This window comes from Hibiscus syriacus, unplaced genomic scaffold (assembly GCF_006381635.1).
Source record: "Hibiscus syriacus cultivar Baekdansim isolate YM2019G1 unplaced genomic scaffold, ASM638163v2 tig00001674_pilon, whole genome shotgun sequence".
NCBI classification, from domain to species: Eukaryota; Viridiplantae; Streptophyta; class Magnoliopsida; order Malvales; family Malvaceae; genus Hibiscus; species Hibiscus syriacus.
Genome location: NW_024061880.1, coordinates 348,997 through 369,430, shown reverse-complemented (window position 1 = coordinate 369,430; position 20,434 = coordinate 348,997). Strand labels below are relative to the sequence as shown.

The following is a 20,434-nucleotide window of genomic DNA, read 5'->3' as shown; positions in this document are numbered from 1 at the left end:
CCAACGGTTCCATGGTCCTGTTTGACACCGTACAATAAAAGGCTTGCTTGTGTGTAGTGTGTCCCCACAGGCTTCCTTGTTTAGATTTCAGGCCCGGCATATTGACAGTGACAAGGAAATGACACTATGTTATAGCATCCTTTGTAAAAATAAAACCAAAGACGTGTCCTATTGTCTGTTTGTTTTAAAAAACGATAAAACGAGTCCTTTGTAAAAATAAAACCAAAGACGTGTCCTATTGTCTGTTTGTTTTAAAAAACGAGTCTATATTCGAGTTCAAACTTAAGTCAAATTCGGTGTCGTGACACTTCATTGATGGCATTTGGCCGAGTGTAGCTAAGGTTCAGTATTTTAATCCTTGGGAAATGACATAAAAGAATAGTGCCTTAATTACCACTGGGGTCCTTAAGGCTGAGGCTGAGATATGCTTTAAGTGTTGTACCATAGGGACTGTTTAGTCTTCACATTCACATATCAACCTTGGTGAAAAGAAAGCAAAGATAAGAACTAAATGCATTCATACATTTGTTTGCTTATGACAGTTCCCGCCGTGAAGGCAACAACGATTTCTGAGTATGTGTGTGTGCTCTGTTTCCCCGTGGCCGTCCATGGCTGAAAATATAGAAAGATTCTCCTGACACGCAAAAACAAAAGCAGCAGTAGGGAAAATATACTCTAGGCCCAATGAAAGAGATGACAAAAGTTTTCATGGGTGCCAACAAATCTATTGTTACAGTTTGTTAGAAGATGGGTGAAGAATTATGAACAAATTGAGAAAGAATGCATTGTTTGATTACAAAGCAATAAGGTTGATTTATACACAGTTCAGCAGCACATAAGTGCTCTTAACAAGCTAACTGCTCGTTTAACAAACTAACTACCATTTAGTAGCTTATGCTAACAGCTTATGCCAGCAAGGCAAGTCATGCAACACACGCTTCTTAATTCTGCTAATACAGTTGATCGGCACAGTTACAACAGAAACAACAACAAAAACCAGCAGGGAGGGGGAAGAACACGACAAGGTTCATGCAAACACAGAATTCATGTGCCTTCAAAGCTGTCTTGTCATAATGTACTGCTAAATACTAGTCTCTGCAATCATCGTTTAGCTTGACGGAGAAATTCGAGCAACGTTTTCATGCATCAAAGCTTGTTTGTTTATCAATGATGCATGGTCGAACAACAGCTGAAAGAGAGAGGTTCTAAAATCAAAAGCTTTATAAGAGTACACGCACGGGTAATGAAATGAAAGGTATTACCAACTAAAAAATAAGAGATCATCAAAGAATGTTAGCTTTAAAAATCAACTGTCGACTCTTTCCTTGGTGTTTGCATAATCGGCCTTTTATCCTTGCTACTGACAACACCATATGGACCATAGTGGTTTCATTGTTACAAAGAATAACAATACACCTGGCTGTTCGTTTTCATGCAAATAAACAATGATCATCCATTGGAGGGGTAACGAAGATTTTAATCATTTACAAAAATCAATTGATATTTTCTATTTCTCAATAGAAAATCTTTTAAATAATACAATTAAAGTTTCAGTTGAAATTAGACGAAATCTATTCCGATGATTACTTAACATATTGACAATAAGTTAAACCTATATCTTTTAAAGATAATAACACTTCTCTTTATAACTGAGATTACTTAACAGGTTGAACACTATAATATTTCAATACACATTTAAAGCATTTTTTTATATGCGAGTCTTGTTTAATTAGGTCTCTTTTATAGAATTTGTCTCATAAAGTGCTTGATGAAATATTCAATTTTGATAAGATACTTTCCATGAAGTTCTTATATGTGAAACAAGTAAACTTCACGATACAAATTTGGTTATGTCAAACAAGTTTATTTAGAAAACAAAGCATTCTATCGTCAATGTATATGTTTCATAATAATCTCGTTAGATTTTGTTTTATTGAATAAAAATATATATTCAAATAAATAGATTTTATAATATATAAAGGGGTTAGAGTTGCTTTTATTATCTTAAAAATATAATCTCTCTATTTAATAAAAAAAACTAAAATCTCATTTAATCAAAATATACCTAACAAAATAATTTAAATCACAAAACTAACAAACCATACTATAGACATGCAAAAAGATGACACAATAACGTGGTGAAGAGTGAAGACGGTAGTAGTTTTGTCCAAACAAATGTGTAGTTGAAAGGTTTAAACCACGACCGCTTTTGCCGCTCACCCGGTCGTGTAAATGCAATCCTATTTCTATACCTCATCATTTTCACACCGCGCTAGTCTTTCTCCATCTATCTTCCCTTTCTCTCTTATCGTTCCCTTTTTCCCTCTCTATCTTTCTCTCCGTGCCCTTTGGTGTTCTCTTCTTTGGCTCAATAATCAACCTCTCCCCCTCCTTTAACACGTTTGGATTATGCACTTTCAACTCCTCGTTTGATTTTGCTCATTTGGGTATACGTCTTGTTTCATATACTTCTCCACCCTATCTTTTGATTGTTGCAAGGAAACCCAGAAAGCAAAAATGGAGAAAGATTTCATCTTGAAATTGGTCTTAAACTGGGTTTTATTTTTTTTCCTGTAGATATCTTGATAACCCCATTTCTAATTATGCCAAAGAAAGTGTTTTTATTGTGCTTTCAATACTGAAATTGTGTGTATCTGAAAATGCAGGATGGGAAGGGTTAAGCTAAAGATAAAGAAGCTAGAGAACACAAATGGCCGCCAGGCGACTTATGCCAAAAGGAAGCATGGGATAATGAAGAAAGCTAATGAGCTTTCTATCCTATGTGATGTAGAAATTACCCTCCTTATGTTCTCCCCAACTAACAAACCTTCCCTATGCATTGGGAAGCGCAGGTAGGCCATTCTTTGTTCTTCCTTTAGAAAGTAGTTTGCCATTTTTATTTTCAAATTTTAGGGGTTGCCCGTACTTTAGCTTTAAAGAGGATTGATTAAGCATTGAATTGAGCATTTGAGCTAGTATAGTGCATTTAGAGGAAGCACCATCACATCACTATTCAAATATATGTCATTGATATATGTTGATGCATTAGGGGGTTCTATTATGAGAATTTGATAACAAATGCCATTTTCAAAAGTGGCAAACAGGTTGTAGTTTCTCTTGTGTTGCATTTGGGAACTTGGAATTGTTGCTGTTATTGAGACGTGTTCATATGCACAAAATCACCTCTAAGTGATGTTATTAGTAGTGGATTTGAGAGTCACATGATAGGTGCAAATTGTGCTAAGGTATTCTATGAGACATTATCAAATGAAGGAAGCAATTGAGATCCATACTAGGTACCGATGTCAAGGAAATATTTTGATTTGGCTTTCATATATAATGCTAATACAAATTTGTGTCAAAGCAATTTGGTTTGTTAGATTTATGTAGAAGACTATTAACCCTCCGTAGCAACGTTCATATTTTTTATTTTGCGATGTGGATTCAACAGCATTGAGGAGATCATTGAAAAGTTTGCTCAACTAACTCCGCAGGAACAGGCCAAAAGGTGCTGTTAAATTTTTTGAGTTTGAAAAATAACGTTACTGATGTTCATTCTTTACCCACATTTTCTTTTCTGTTTTACTTGGAACAGGAAGTTGGAAAGCCTTGAAGTAAGTTCTTTCATACGGTTATCCATCCTTTATCAATGTTACCATCTTCCGTTTGTTTGTCTCGAACAAGTCATCACCCTTATCAGTTGCATCATTTGTTTTCTCTTTGAGAGATTAGGCACTGAAGAAAACTTTCAAGAAGTTGGACCATGATGTAAATATTCATGAATTTCTGGGTACAAGGTAGATAACAATCTTCTTCTCGTTGGCAAAATTGCTCCTAGTATTCTTTTTAAATATATTCTACAAGAGATTCTGATAGGCTTATGACCTTTCGTGTTCTTTTCTGCTTTCTTTTTTTCACAGTTCGCAAACAATAGAGGTATGTATGCATGATGAGCCATGAGCCATTACATTAACCTATGAGCATAATTTAAAATTGCTAGACCATGGTGTTTATTATTCTAAAAAGCTTTTTGTGTACCCGTGATGGCTATGGGCAGGACCTGACCAACCAAGCAAGGCTATTGCAGACCCGGCTTTCTGAAATACAGAGGAGACTGAGGTGAAGATCTACATAGTTTCTGATGTCATGTTTTAATTTGGCTTTTCGTTAGGGATAACCTTGAATGTACTATCGTGGTCTTGTGCTAACAATAATATTGGCTGCTCAGTTGTTGGACTGACATAGACAAGATCAACAATGTTGATCATTTGGGGCAAATGGAAGATTCACTGAAAGAATCTATAAATCAAATTCGAGCCCATAAGGTATGCCTATATCTTTTATGACAAGTGATAGAATGGTCCACCAGGGAGCATATGTTGTAGTTTGCTTAGTTAAACCGAGCCAAAGGGGTTTTAACTCGAGACTCCACCTTACCTACCTTCTTTGTGCAGGAAAATTTAGGAAAGCAGCAGCTTTTACCATTAGAATGCACAAGTCAGGTAAGAATGTGCGACGTGCTTGAAAAATTTTCCTGCTTGTGTTGCTCTTTGAAAGTCACTGGAACATAATATGTTAACCATCCTTTTTCTTGCAGTTCCAAAAGGAAATGCATGTACCCTTAAGAATGGGCATTGAGCAACAGCTCCAATCTCTTGCATTGATGCCTAACAATGACGGTAGACCCATAGCATTACCAGAGGACCCAAATTTGATACCCCATAGGCGAGTCGAGTTTCTAGAAATCTTAAAGTTGATGTTTAAGGTCTTCCATAATGTATTATGATGTTGATTTCTTAATTACCAGGGATGTGGAGTGTTCCGCAAGTTCCTCCTTTGGTAGTTATTCGGGTTACTTCAGCACTCCTAAAAGTTCTGAACTATCGAGTTCTGGACAAGACAACAGCATCCTTAACGATTTGCAACTAGGTGGACAATTCCCCTTCTCATACGATCTTAGCATACTGAATGATCGCAAATTCCCAACGGCGGCAGAGATGAACTTTCAGGAAGCTACTGTAGATTATCATGTGAATGGAGTTCTAGCAGGTCCGAGAGCCGGATACGATGCAAACCAAGGCAGTTGGGCTTCCACTTCTGGTCCTTGTGCCGTTACCATATTTGATGAGCCATTATATACCGGAGTAAGTATATTCACCGTCAGGGCCATGGCTGGGGCGGCGCAAACTGCGCAGGCCCCCAAAAAATGGGGCCCTAAAAAAATATATATATAGTGGTGTTTTTCCAATAAACGTCACTATAGATAGACCTATTGCGACGTTTTTTCAAAAAAACGCCACTATTATTGCGGCTTTATTGATAAAACGCCATTATAGATAGGTCTATCGTGGCGTTTGTTAAGAAAACGCCACTATTGTTGCCCCGAAATCGACTATATCTAGAAAATAGGGGCCCTTTTTAAGAATTTGTACAGGTCCCCAGAAAACCCTGCCACAGCCTTGTTCATCGTCGGTCCTACTATGCATTGTCTCTCTCTCAATTGAATATTTTATTCACATAATTCGTGTATTAATTGTCTTTTGCAGCAACTAAACTGAGATGCGATCATTCATCTCATCATCTAAGCAGGATATGGAAGAACTCGGTACAATGGTTTGATCGGCGAGCGAAAGCCGGTCCTCGGTGGATGAGATGTACAGCTCGACTGCACATCCTATGTCTTAATAGTGATGAACTGCCGACAACAATCAAACGAGGCACCACAATTTCTGTATACTAATATATATTTAGTAGTAGATTTTCTTTTAATCTTCCCATTTTGATTACTAGAGTTTACTAATGGCGATCACCGTCTTCTCCTCCTCAATGTCAAGCTTAAGCTGTAAATAAAACACATAGCGACAGACATTGATTGTAAATCAAAACCAACAAAAAAATGAAAACATGTTAAAGACAACAACAATATATGTAAATTTTTTTCCCAGGAAAAAGACTGCATGCTACTCTTTGCAATGCAATGGTCCTAATTGAAACAAGCCAACACAGGACAAGAAGCATAAATGTTTTCTTAAATAGTATCATAAACCGTATGGTATGGTTGGCCCATAAAATGGAAAGACACACTCGGACAAGGGAGAGTAACAGTAGGAAAACCAAACAGCAGTAGATACGGTCTGAAGAATAGGATAAAATAAAGCTATGAATTTTCACATGGCTTCACAGAATGCACCAGAGTTCACCTTTCAAATTTCAATCACCTTCAAAAGCTAGCTTCCTTCTTAGCTCTCTCGACCATATTGGGCTGCATGGCATGTTACTTTTTGTCATGTTAAATTCACAATATTATAATGTTCGAGATTTAATGAAAATAACTATAGAAAATATATATTTAATAATTTCTGGATTCTCTTTCTCGTGAGTCACGTTATGAAAAAGATTTGAACATTGGAAGCGAATCTCTAGTGAAAGAGGCCGTGACCTGAGGGACAATTGACAAAACAAACACCGATATGATATGTCATCCCTTTCCCCCGTCAAATTACAACACACAAACACTAATTTCTTCTGTTATTCGTAATTTTTGTTCTCGTATTACTACGGTTTAAACTCAAAATAGTCCTTAAACTATGTATTCCTATTTGAAGTTTTTAAGTTACTTTTTAATTAAAATAAAATTTAAAAATGATTATATATGATCATTTTAAGTACTTAAATTATTATTTTTATCAAAATAATTATTTATATTATATATAAATTTACTTTAAGTAATTATTTTTTTAAGTAAAGTATACAAATAATCACCTGACTATGGGCGATGTTTTATTAAGTCTTTTGACTATTAAAAATTATAAAATGATCCCTAACTATAGTATATTGCTATGTTGAGTCTCTATACTATTAAAAATTATAAAATGATCACTCGATTATTCATATTTTCAAACTCATCTTTTTCTATTAAAAGTTTGATTGTAGTCTGAGCTGGTAGTTAACGTATTGATTATATTCTCAAAACACTGTCATATCTCAGTCTGCATGTTAACGTCCAGCTCAAATGACCGTTAGGGTATTACTTTGTTAAGTCCCCCAACTATTAAAAGTTATATAATGGTCATTCGACTATTTATATGTTCTAAACTCGTTCTTTTCTATTGAAAAATTGACTGTAGTCTAAGTTGGTTGTTAACCTATTGATTGAGATGTGATAAAATTTGATCCCAAAATCTCAATAGTCTGTCATATCTCAATCTGCATATTAACGTCCAACTCAAACAACCGTTAGGATGAGTTTGAAATGTATGATTAGTCGGATGACTATTTTATAACTTTTAATAGATGAGGGACTCAACAAAGCAACGTTCTATAGCCGAATGAACATTCTGTAACTCTTAATAAACTCAATAAAATAACATCCTATTTTCCATAAAATAAAACCTATAGTTGGGGACCGTTTACGTAAATTGATTACGACTTAAAACAAAACAACAACAACAACATGGTTTAGGGATTTTTTTTACTTTAAACCTATTTTATTCATGTTTTCCATATTCATTTTCAATTTCCAAAATTACAATTTTTGAATTCGAATTTGTTAGGCGTGGGATTTAATGCAGCTTGAAACATGAGGTTTGATGGCTTTGCGGCCTGGAAACGTAGATTTTTACGTGAAGGGATTTAATGCACGTCGCTTTCCCTAGAAAATGCCAAGAAAATAGTATGGTAATTGAGAATTTAACCAGACAGTAGAGCAGGCGAAGATTATAAACTTCCAAAGAAAAAAGACAGACCTTAAACTTTGGCATTGAAATTTACTGATTGTCTTCTAGATACGCACCCAAAATTATCCATCACCTTTCAAGTTTTTTGCTATGCCCTCCCAAGTCTCACCAGTTATGGTTTAGGGTCTAGGCTAAAAGCAATTGAACGTTTGAGTGACCTCATTGCCATATTCTGCAGCTCCAACAGGTTAAAAATGGCTACTTATTGACAAAAAACGGAGCTTACTTTTCCATTAATAGTGGAAATTGCAGATTTACAAATTTACTCTTCAATCAAATGAAAGCCAAATAACAATCTCAGCCAAAGCTGCTCAAAGTGATGGACCTTACAAGCCTAAACATTGCTTAGCGGCGGGTGGTAAAAGTCCTCCTCTGCCCAAGTCCCCTGCTTTATAAACAGCAGAAGAAAAGATGACTCTTAAAGGTCACTTCAACATAGTGTAATCTACTACATAGGAGTACTACATTGGATGGTATATGGGGATAGTATTTGATTAAAGATGAAAGGGTTTTTTTTTTCGTCTAGCGGAATTCGCCGCCGGAGAAGGTCTGGCCAAAGGACCAGCCAGCCGGGGCAACGTTGTAGGCGACCACAGTACGGCCATCACTCGTTGTGACCTTAAATGAGAGGCTTTGCCCGTTGAGATAGTTGTTGCTCTGCCAGTTTTGACCCCAGTTTCTGGACATGGGTTGCCAGCCGGTCCTAGAACCCTTGATGGCCACAGCGTGTACGTCGCCCGCGCCGCCGACGTTGGTGATGAGGACTAGGTTGAAGTAGGAATGGCCATTGATTGTGAACCTTATGCTTCCCTTTCTTCTGCACGGAACCCTATGAATCAAAAGGAACAAAATTGAAACCCCCCTCAGTGGATAAAGTCGAAGTCTTTTAAAAGTGACGAGATGAGTTGAAAAACTGAGACAAACTCACCTTCTGTAAGAAACAGGGACAATTCCAGCTCTATACTGAGCAATGTGTTGGAAGACAGGTTGAGAAAGGTCAAAGTGTTGCAGAGGAGGGTTGCACCAGCCGCCGGCATTGTTGGGGAGAGCATTGTTGGGAGGGCAGAAATTGGTGGCCGTAACCAAAATAGAACCAGGCAAGCACCACTTGCCGTCATTGACACACTTGATCTCGTAGCACGAACCACAGCTGAGCCCATTGTTGAACAGTGCAGTGCTCAAAGCGGCGGTGTTGGTCCCATAACCCTGACTGTACAAATTTCCATAACCACAAGCTCCACCTGCAAAATAAAAGGAGAAGAGAAAATTAGTCGAATAAACCACACCGGCCCATTGTTGTAGATTTGCTTCGTTTTTTTTCGGATGCATACCCATTGTTCCTGAAGCATCGCTGCCACCATAGAAGGTAGCATGAGCATTGGTCCAACCACCGCCATATCCATGAAAAGCTGAGACCATCGAAAGTAAAGCCATGAATAGAACACCAGCAAGAGCCATTTTTCCTAGAGGTTTGAAAATATGAGCTGCGTAATGTGAGGGAGTTTAGCGATGGAGATCGGGGGAAGGGAAAGGGCCATTTTATAGAACTTTTTGGGCAGGAGGCCACCGTTTAACTTGCAACTAAAATTAACTGCCACTTAGGGACCAAAAATGAAGAAGTCAGTTTTTTTAAGGAAAAATGTTATTTCAATTTAATTGAGGTTTTATATAATTTTTAAAAAATACAATTACATTAATATTTAATATAAAAATTATTATTTTATGATTTTGTCTAACTTAATAAAGATTAATTTTATTTAAATATTTAAATAAACACATAAATGACACCGTTAATTTATGAAATAAAAATAGAAAAAATATAGAATATTATGACGAGTGAAAATAATTATTAAAACGTGGTTGGCAGTAAAGCGTCCTTTCTCCAAATATCACCCAAATATATATTATTTACTTGTGAGGTATCGTTTATTCAAATATTACCGATCTAACATTATTTGGTAGTAAAGTGCATTTGACCAAACGCTTCTTGTACAAGTGGATAGAAGGCGTGGATCTTCAAGCACGCTTTCCATCCGAGCTGGCACCACGAGGGTAGAGCACAGATCCTCAGGTGCGCCTTTCATTATTCAAAATTATTACCATGTGCTTTATCAGCCAGTCGACATTATGCATATGGTCGAGATTCCTAGGTGCTTCAGGAATATATTGTACGAAGCTAAATTGGCGGAGCACGCGATCAATAGGATGCCAGGATGCCACTTGACAATAGCATGACATATCAGAGGGACTACTGCCATACATACATCTGATAAGTCACTCAAGTGAGGTGGGATGCACAACCTCATTTATTTAGTAGAATAATGAGCTCATTCAAACTAAAACAAATATATAAAATTCTTATAAATAAAATATTCTAATTATATAAGGATAATTAAAGGTAGATAATAAAATTTAAACGCATACATCTGTACCAGCCTTCTGTTTAATGAGTAGTCGAATTTATTTCAATTCGTCTGGTATATCAAGATGATCTTTCATTCTACATGACCATCTATTCAATGTAAAAATAATGTTTCATTATAAATTCACAAAATTATTTATATACGAATTCAATAATGAAATTACCTCAACAATAACGGGAAGACAAATGGGTTATTCACGACCGAACATAAAAAGGACATGCGATGCCACGCCCAAGATTAGAGAAGAATGAGACCTCCACCGATAGTATTTTTTCGATAATCAGTTGCCCGACACATTTCTCAATACATAAATGTCAAAACTGCTAAACCTCAATTGAGTGGGCCGACAACGTGAAAATCATCAAGGTGACGTAACCACATGCAATGACTTGGTTGCGAGATTTGTCGGTATCAAGATCCCTCCTATGAGTTGTAATATGCAAGTCCGAACAAATCTTTTAGCATGTTCATCGGAACAATATTCACTCAAATTTTTAAAATTTGTAGCCAATTATAGGGGTGTTCAAAATTTGGTTTTAACTGAATTAACTGATCGAACCGAATTAGTTTGGTTAATTCGGTCGGCCACCGAATTAGTTCGGTCGGGGAACGGTTAATGATTTTTTTGGAATTCGGTTAACGGTTAATTCAATTCGAAATCGGTTAATTAACTGAATTAACCGATAAATATAATTATATTAAAAGACTTAGCAAGCCCAATCCATTTAAAATCCATTTAAAATCCAAATCAATATTAATTAATTAAAATAATCTAAAAACTAATTTGAATCAAATTAATTAGATATTATTTATAATTAAATATCATTTAAATTAATTGTGAATTGTTTTTTAATTAAAAAATATTAAATTTTAAAATTCTAAAAAACTTCGGTTAATTAAAAAATTAACCGAAATTTATTCGATTCGGTTAATACTTTCAAGAAAAAGTTCAGTTCGGTTAACGGTTAAAGAAAAAAAAAGTTCAATTAATTCGGTTAAGGGCATTTGGGTTTGGTCGGCTACCGTTTTAACCGAATGAACACCCCTAGCCAACCATGCTAACGGTATTCGACCACTGTTGAAAGTAGGCGGGATACCTCTAAGATACTCCTCGCAAAAGGAGTGTCAATTATCATCCGCCACACCAGAAATAACAGCACCATCTACTAGAAGACCCAAATGTATGGAAACATCCTCCAGTGTAATAGTGCACTCCCCCCACACGAAAGATGGAATGTGTGTGTCTCTGGTCTTCACCTCTCAATCAATACAGAAATAAGGGGAAGTTTAAGGTTATAGTGTCATTCATATCTCGATAAGTAACTGAATCCAACATCAGCTAAATATGGTCAGACACGATTCGGTATATCTAACTTAACGTTATGAATAAATAGATATAATATACGGTCATTCCATAATTAAATAAATAGTATATAAATTAAAATCTAAAATTAATACTAAAATAAATAACTAAATAAAACGTTCACAATAATTAAAATAACACAATTTAAATTTGTTACAGTATAGACAAAATGACTGGAGATATGACTTCTATCTAAACTCAGTAATCTGTTTGCCATTTTATAACTGCAAAAAGTAATAAAAATTAGTACAATAAAATATAATAAAATAATAAACTATTAAATGATTATAATATAATAATAAAAGTTTTACCTTATAAAAACGATAACAGAACTTACTTAAAGCTTACTAGAATAATTAATAAAAGGAAGAGGAGAAAATTTTTGGTGTGGTTTGAGGGTTGTATGATGGGGTATTTATAGATGGAGGGAGGGATGGGGATGATTAGACAGTGTTAAAGAAGATAATTTGGGAAATAAGCCTTCCAGCAAATGTCAGAATCTCATCGAAGGCGCGCTTGAGGATTGACACTTTACCTCCGTGGCGCCAGCTCGGACGGAAGAAACGCTTGATGATCCGCGCTTTTCATCCACGTGTGCAAGGCATGTTTGGTCAACCACGCTTTACTGTCAAAGGGTGTTAGATCGATAATATTTGAAGAAACGATGTTTGACAGGTAAATAATATATATATTTGTGTATTTTTGGGTCCCCATCCAATAGCTTTTTCTTTCAATTGCTTAAACTAGAACATACGTATGTCTTTAATCATAAAACATGTTACAATAATTTTTAGATTAATATATGAACAATTAATTCGAATAATAAATTTATATTTTAAAAAGTTAACCTAAACAATTAATAATGTATTTTTAGAACAATCGTCAATTTTTAAATCATTAATTGGTTTTAATTGTATTAGTTATAAAATTAAATTATTTTTTATTTATAATAGTAGTATTTGAATTTTTGATTTTATTTAAAAAAATATAATATCTAATTGTCTTATAGCCAATAAAAACATAGGCACATGCTACACGTTAAAGAGGGTGTATTTTTCGAAAACTGAAAATTGCAACCGCGTGGGTTTTGTAGCTTTCTAAATGGGAGATTGCCCTAAAATATGGTGAACTTCCAATTCCATACCACTATTATCCATTTGCATACATTTTCTAAACCAAACAATCCAAGTAGCACTAAAAACAACAAATCCTAAAACAATTTTCTAAGTCAAATCTCATTCAACAGCAATACCTAAAGAAGAAGATACAACCTTAACACTCCCCTTTAGCCTCGAAGCCATAGATCGTTTAATCAACAAAGCCACGCTCTACATATGTCTAGGAAGTTCCCAATGGATCTTAGCGTTTCTCTCCTGCCAAATGTAGTAAAGATAAGTACACCAAGCAACCTTAACGGTAGCCCTCAAAGTCTTTCCCCTACCACAATCCTGCACCCAACGAAGCATATCCCCCAACTAGAGATAGAACCACTAACCTGGGAAGCCTGCATAACCATACCCTAAACACCCTTTGAGAAAAGACACTCAGCAAATAAGTGGTCCCTTTTTCATCAATACCATAAAAAAGAACACAAGCAAGATCAAGATGACCTCCACAACGTATCATCCGAACCCTCGTTGGCAACCGATCCAGAATTACCAACCAAGCAATGAAAGAATGACGGGGATTGATAATCCTCCCCAAATAATGCAGGTCCAGGGAACTCTCACCTGCTTATACTGAAGAGAATCCCAAACCTTCTTAGCTTGGAATTGCCCATCGAAGGCCCCCACAAGAGAAAAATCATCACGTAACTTTAAGATCTTCCTTCAAGCCCAACTATTACAATTTCTTAATGTAGCCTGCCAAATCGAATACCCCTTTAAAACATAGGCTTCAATCCAAGCCACCCATAACGAACTAGTTTTGACAAGGATAAGTTATAAACATCGTATTATACAAGCTCTCTTCCACACCAAAACATTCTTCAACCCAAGCACACCTTCACACTTAAGATGACAAACCCTTTCCCAACTAATTTGAGCACCTCGAGCTGAAACCTCCGAACCCTTCCAGAGAAAGGAATTGGAAAGCCTCTCAACCTGTTGAATAACTTTGGAGGGTAACAAAAACATCCTACTCCAAAAGTTTTGTACGCTAAAAATTACAGCCTGAATAAGTTGTAATCTACCCGCAAATAATAGACATTTAGCAGCCAGCTCCAACAATCTTCCCAACCAAGCCATCAGAATCTGCAACGGTGAAATTCCTTGTAAACAGAGGGACCCCCAAATACCTTACTATAAGCGTGCCAATACGAAACCCCTTATGTTCCACCAACACCTGTACCTCATTCGAATCAATCCCAGCACAATATAACTCACTCTTAGCATCATTCATCGATAGACCAGACATTTGATAGAAAACCTGCATAACCCTCTTTATCCCCAACATAGCTTCTACATTTCCTTTAGTAAACACTAAAAGATCATCCGCAAAGCAAATACGAGTTAGCCCAATCCTTTTACACTTTGGATGTAAATCAAACACATCATATTCACTAGATTTGAGTTTTGACCTTATAGTGTATGAGGGTTTTTCTTATCCTTAGAATTCAAGTTTGGATTAGTTAGGTTGTGTTCTGTAGAGGATGAGATTGAATCAAGTTCATTTTTTAGGTAAAAAGAATACTTAATCAGATCAACTCAAGAATAATAATATACATAATTGATACTTATGTACTAAGAGATAATTGCTATGATATTCTTTTTTTCATTAGATCGTTATTTTATTAAATAAAAATTAAAAATATTTATATTTAAATTAGATTGTGTAAAGTTTTTATCTTAAAATTTGAATTATGAACTCTAAAATCTGGATCGAACCAAAATGTGAGATGAATAATATAATTCTCATATCGAGTTTAATCAATTAAAAAGTTTATTCAACGAGTGTCGTTGATATCCAACAAACAATAACACTTGTATTTCCTTTTTACCCTTATATGTCTCTCTTTTACACCTATCAATCACATTGTAAGGATAATTTTATCATTTCATGTAATCAAATATATCTCTTAAAATTATGTGTATAATCAAAATATATCAATCACATAATTTGTGGGATTTTCTATTTTTTTGATTTTCTAATTTTACAGCATGAGTCTGGTCCTCCTGGCAATAGCACATGGCTTTAGTTGAGCGGTTTTGATGGTACAGAGCTACTGCCCAGCGGCTGCGGCCGTTAAGTAGGACTTAAACTAGGGTGGGATAATTTAATGCTCATTAAATCCTTTTTTCTATAGACCTAAGTCCATTCGCGGACTTACTATTTTCTCTTCATTTTCATAATTTTTATTATACTATTCAATTCTATCATATTGAATTTAATCCTTGTATGCTCTAAATATTGCATAAAATGGGTTAAAATGTGCTTTAAACCCTTGCACTTTGGTATATTTAAAATATAGTCTTCCTACTTTTCTCTTTTAAGAATATAATCCTATATGTTTTTTTATTTAAAATTTCATGTTCAGCCGTCAATAGTATCGTTAACCTTTTTTTACTAAATTTATTGATGCGACATTTTAAAATAAAGAAAATAGTTGTATAGAAGTCATGTCATGAAAAAACTTTTGCTATCAACCTAATTTCGACAATGAAATTTTATCGATTTTAGTATATAGATTTGAGTTTTTAATCTCAAAAGTAGAAAGAATAGTACAAGAATTTAGAGCAAAGTTCAACTAGTTGTTTTCATATAAAATAATTATTCTTAAGTATTTTTATGTAACTATTGATATCTTATTCATTTGTCAATTAATTTAAATATAATCTTGTAAAGATTTATTATAAGAACAACTCTTTTAATCTAATTCGTTATATTTACTCTTTTAAAATTCAAGCTTTAAATGTTGCTTAAGAGATAAATTTTTATTCTACTATATTAAAGAAATCTAACTCTTTCATTTCATGAAATAAATCGATAACCAATAATTAATATATACAAAAAAGAAATGGAAAAATAAAATTAAAGTGGCAAGAGCCTGGGTCAGGTTAATTGCACGTGGGTTGCTGAACTTCTTTTGAGCTCTACCCCTCAACTGATTACGACTTAAATCTCATGTAGGGATGGTAAAAAATATTTGAATCTGACTGGTTTCGATATGATTTAATTCGACCTTATTAGGGTGAGGATTTTTTTTAAAAAAAATTGGATAGGTTCCGGCAGGATTTTGAGGTGAAAAATCACCGACCCAACCCAGTTATATATATAAGATTTTAAATATTTTTATTTTTATAATGTTAAAATATATTGTTTTAATTATTTTAAAATATTAAATATATTTGAGTCAGGTCAGATGGGGTTTTAGTTAAAAAATCAGAACGGGTTCAAGGTAGGGCAAATCTAAGCATAAACAATAGATTTTCGGGTCGGGGTCGACGGCCAAAAAAATGCCCCGCCCCGTGCTCATCCCTATTCTCATGTCAATTAAGAGAGGTAAACTACATAAATGACCATATAACTATGGGTTGAATCGTAAAATGACCACTATTTTCAAATTTACGTCAATATGACCACTGAACTATTTACATAGTTTCAATATAGCCATCTACCGTTAACTCTTAACGGAAGTGTCTATGTGGCAGTTAATTAAATTGATATAATTAGGGTACGGGTCTTTGTAAAGTTACGTATTCACGGTGCTGGAACGCTACTTTGTTTTCTTTCATTTTGGTCACTACTTGTGTATGTTTTGTTTCCTTGGATTTTCATTTAATGTAATTTGAACATGATTCTGTTTTTAATATGTCTAATACATTAATTGTGCATTAACTTTAAAATATTTTATTCTAGTCATGTATTAAATTTGTAGAATAAATCCCCTTGATTTTAGAATTAATCAATTTGATCACCAAGATTAACTTTAATTTTTAATTAGGTCCTAATTTTAATTTAATTTAATAAGTTTATTTCTCCAATCAAATTGTGACACATATCGCTGAAAAATTTAGCAGGCCCGGTACTTGATAAAAAAATTCGGGTATTTTCAATATAAATGCTTGTTATCTTTTAACCAGTTTGGCGGATCAAGTATTTTTGAACACCCCTAACTATACGTGCAAGTAACTTTTTTTTATTAACATAATGTGATTACAATAGAATATGTTCTAAATAATTTTAACTATTTGACAATAAATGCTTAATCACCCTATCGTTGTCGTTGGTGTTCGAACTCATAACCTTTAGAAATAATAATAATTCTTTTTACCACTTAAATAATTTTATTCATACGCGTAAGTAATCTTGAAATCACGTGAAAGAGATATAAGCGGGAGACAGAAGTTTATAGAAAATGGTAATTAGCTGGATGATTAGGCAAATCATGATGATTTCCTTGTACCAAGACACGACCTTTGCATGCCAACAAAACATGATTAAAACCTGGATTTTCTTAATTGGGTCGCGAAATGAAAGGGCCGAGATTCTCGCTACGTACATATATGTTTGTTCCCTTAAAAAAAACACATATATGTTTGTTGAATCAAATGAAAGAGCCAGGTGTACATCTACTGCAGGAACAAGTGTCAAGACATAAGCTAACATAGCTTGACTCAATCGGAATCGCCATGTTCCTGGTTTCACTTTAAACGTAAAACCCTTTTCTTCAATCAATCACTGTTTGGTTTATCCTGGGTTTTTTATTCCTCAAATTTGTGTCCTGCAAGTAAATGCGAGTGGTTTGAGGTTGGTTGAAATTAATACAATTAATATTAGGGGTTTCGCGAGTTTCTTGAAGGTATCTCAACTCAAATTATTTAACTAAATGATCGTGTGATGGGTTCTTGTTGTTTATTGATATGCATACGAATTAATATTTAATAATTAAACAAATACCCGACTGGGTACATGAGCAAATATTCCAAAAAATCAAATATTCTTGAACAAACGATCATGTCTTTTCAACGCAACACCCATGTCACATGTTATATTTTCATAATCAAATCTTATTATGACCCTAAACACATTCCAAAATATACCAAATTGTAATTTTCCTTTGCTTTTTCAACTTTTAATAATATTTCTTATTTTCTACAGAATAATTATATTGAATTCAATTATATTCATAGCTAAATCGAGTTAATTTCTTAAATAAATTAAAACAGCTTGTATTAGTATCGTTTTTTAATTCATAAATTCTTTAAGTTCAAAATTTTACTCAAGGAAAGCAGAACTAGTAACGGGCACGATATTAGAATTCGACTAGTTTTGATTCGATTTTATTTGGCAGATTTTTTGTTTTGTTTTGAAAAAAACGGATTCGGTTGGGTCGGGATTTTTTTAAAAGGATATGTTCATGTTGATTCGGGTCAAATTTGGGTTTAGAGTGAAAATATTTAACCTGACCTAATCCTAAAAATAATATAATTATACATTTTGTATTTAGAGATAATTGCAATAATATCCTTATTTATATTATCTTTTAAATAAATCTCAATTTTTATTGAATACAAGTAATATTTTTCATAAATATATTTATTTTGAGTCGGATCATCTTCGAATTTTATCTCAAAAAACGGATTGAATTTAGATCGTTTGAAGTTACGCTAAAATCGGATCAAACCAAATTTCATATAGAAGGTATAGATTTTTGAGTCGGCCGGCTTGACGAAAATCTGACCTATGTGGCTATGTCTACCCTTACGGATAACTTTATATTACTTGATCTAATACGAAACAGAATAAAAAATTAATTGATAATATATTTTGGTATGAAGTTATAAAATTTGATTTGTAAATATTATAAATAAATAAATAAATAAATTATAATTTAAATTTGTAGAAAATATATAATAGAATAGAATTTCATAATACCTTATTCCATCCATAATCTAAGACTGTTTGATTCTTATAGCTGTCATTTTCAATGGATGATATTGAAGGATTTTGACACAGACAAAAGTTTTAGAAATGTTTAATGGAGGAAAAAGGTAAAAGAGACCCGCCATGCAAAAAGCTGTGAATAATCAGACAATAACACTAAAAAAATGAATAATGCCGACAGTTTTCACCGCGATCTCTCAACTCTTGTAACTTCCTGTAATGGTAGATAACCTACCTACCTTATGACCCTTTTATGATTAAAGTTATTTCCAACAACTAACCCTTTGGTTCACACTTTCAGTTTCAGAACTCCTGCTCTGTAATAATTAGGTTAAGAGGGTTCCAAAGATATGTTTTATAGTCATCAAGAGTATAGAAACCAGGGATAAAAAGTAAATTTTTATGTAAAAAAACCAATTTTTCATATATTTCAAATGTTTTTTTATTAATAGTTTAATTTTATACTATAAATTTTTATAATTTACTATTAACAATTAGTTGGTCTAGTGAGATGAGACACTAAATTCTTTAATCAAAGTTAAATATTCAAATCCTAACATTTAGGGGCTGTTTGTTTACTTAAGAATGATTAAGCGTTGAATGATTCAAATGCTGAATGATTAAGCGTTGAATGATTCAAATGCTGAATGATTAAGCGTTGAATGATTTAAATGCTGAATGATTAAGCGTTGAATGATTCAAATGCTGAATGATTCAGATGCTCTGTATGAATTAGCTCTGAATGTGACATGTTGTTTGATAATGACTCTGAATTATTCAGAATGTATTTCTGTGCTGAATCATTCAACACTGTTTTGCTGAATCATTCAGCACTGAATGAATCATTCAGCACTGTTTTGCTGAATCATTCAGCACTGTTTTGCTGAATCAGTCAGCACTGAATCATTCAGAGGTGCGAAACAAGCGCGCTGAATACTGAACAGTTCATCATTCAACGTTGAATGATTCTATTAAGAGGCAAACAAACAACCCCTTAATATGAAACAATTTAAATTAAGAGAATCAACCGTATAATAAATCTCTGCAAAACCTTAACATAAAAATTTATGTTAAAAAAATATAAATTTAAAAAGTTTTATATACCTTTCAAATCAAATCATATTAAATTAATTATGAAAAATGTTAATGATGTCAGGTTGAAAAAAAACTAATTATTTTGCTATCCTTCAAAGAATTGTGGATTTGATGGGATTATTTTCACACATTTTAAAATTAATTATAATTATAAGTTAATTAAGAATAGAATCCACATTAAGACTGTAAATCTTCTATTGTCTTCGTCTTATTTTCGATATTAATGAAACTCTCATTCATAGAACATAAAGACCCTAGCTGCTTTCTTCTTCCTCTTCTCTCTTACTTTTTTTTATTTACAACTTGTGCTAATTTTATTAACCAATTTAATTTTTTATTCTTTAATTTTGTTTAACAGGTAGCGACACCGATTTTGATGCTTGTTGTCGCCCGCTGGTTGTTATTTTTTTTAGTTTTTTAATAAGAATACTTATGTCTTTGTGACACATTCCCTGCCTTTATGACATGTTTATCTTTGTCTTGTGACATGTTTTTTTTCTGTCATTTGGTAGTCGTTTGTTTTTTTTCTCAGGGTTTAATTTGACATCGCCACGATTGATCAAGATGTCTCTTATTTGTTATTATGTTGATCTTCCCTGCTTTGGACCATCATATTGATTTGGATATGTGTTTTGCGTTTGTGGATAGTTTTCTCACGTTGCTTGACTCTTATTTGCGATTTATCAGTATTCTTCAGTAGCTTCATCCCTTTTGTAGTTCGTTTGCCGATAGAGTCAGATTTGTTCGTATCTTTATTTTGTTCGAGCATTGATTAGATTTTTTAATCTTTTTTATGTCATTGTGTGATTTAAGTGGCTAGTTTTTGTGTCAATAATTATAGGAAAATGTTCTAATTATAATTTAGTTTATGCTTACGGTTATACTTATAAATCTTCATTATAATTTTAGATATTTTTCATTTTTAATAAAAC

The 20,434-nt window shown here is 33.7% G+C and overlaps 2 protein-coding genes across 3 annotated transcripts; one reads left to right on the top strand and one right to left on the bottom strand.

Annotated features, from left to right (window-relative positions):
- Window positions 1-2,258: 2,258 nt before the first annotated feature.
- On the top strand, window positions 2,259-4,864 carry LOC120130671 (agamous-like MADS-box protein AGL65). Of its 2 annotated transcripts, none has more exons than XM_039147863.1 (10): window positions 2,259-2,447; window positions 2,667-2,852; window positions 3,449-3,508; window positions 3,596-3,614; window positions 3,733-3,797; window positions 3,921-3,936; window positions 4,058-4,119; window positions 4,229-4,325; window positions 4,455-4,502; window positions 4,598-4,864. In XM_039147863.1, the coding sequence occupies exons 2-10, from the start codon at window positions 2,668-2,670 to the stop codon at window positions 4,784-4,786; spliced, it is 741 nt and encodes a 246-aa protein (XP_039003794.1). In that variant the 5' UTR covers window positions 2,259-2,447; window position 2,667; the 3' UTR covers window positions 4,787-4,864. The 2 variants fall into 2 exon arrangements, with proteins under 2 accessions (XP_039003794.1, XP_039003799.1); XM_039147868.1 differs by having other exon boundaries at window positions 2,260-2,447; window positions 3,452-3,508; window positions 4,598-4,862.
- Window positions 4,865-8,220: 3,356 nt separating this feature from the next.
- Window positions 8,221-9,240, bottom strand: LOC120131081 (expansin-A10-like). The gene is made up of 3 exons (XM_039148189.1): window positions 9,068-9,240; window positions 8,665-8,977; window positions 8,221-8,565 (listed from the first exon to the last, which is right to left on the bottom strand). Exons 1-3 carry the CDS (start codon window positions 9,192-9,194, stop codon window positions 8,259-8,261), a joined length of 747 nt encoding a protein of 248 aa, XP_039004120.1. The 5' UTR covers window positions 9,195-9,240; the 3' UTR covers window positions 8,221-8,258.
- Between the last annotated feature and the right edge of the window lie 11,194 nt (window positions 9,241-20,434).

Excerpts from the sequence above, each read along its gene's own strand:
- LOC120130671 (XM_039147863.1), top strand. The coding sequence starts at position 2,668 with ATGGGAAGGGTTAAGCTAAAGATAAAGAAGCTAGAGAACACAAATGGC. Across the intron at positions 2,853-3,448 it reads CTATGCATTGGGAAGCGCAG|CAGCATTGAGGAGATCATTG; the intron begins GTAGGCCATTCT and ends ATGTGGATTCAA. Across the intron at positions 4,503-4,597 it reads CATTAGAATGCACAAGTCAG|TTCCAAAAGGAAATGCATGT; the intron begins GTAAGAATGTGC and ends TTTTTCTTGCAG.
- LOC120131081 (XM_039148189.1), bottom strand. The coding sequence starts at position 9,194 with ATGGCTCTTGCTGGTGTTCTATTCATGGCTTTACTTTCGATGGTCTCA. Across the intron at positions 8,978-9,067 it reads CGATGCTTCAGGAACAATGG|GTGGAGCTTGTGGTTATGGA; the intron begins GTATGCATCCGA and ends TTTATTTTGCAG. Across the intron at positions 8,566-8,664 it reads GTCCCTGTTTCTTACAGAAG|GGTTCCGTGCAGAAGAAAGG; the intron begins GTGAGTTTGTCT and ends TTTGATTCATAG.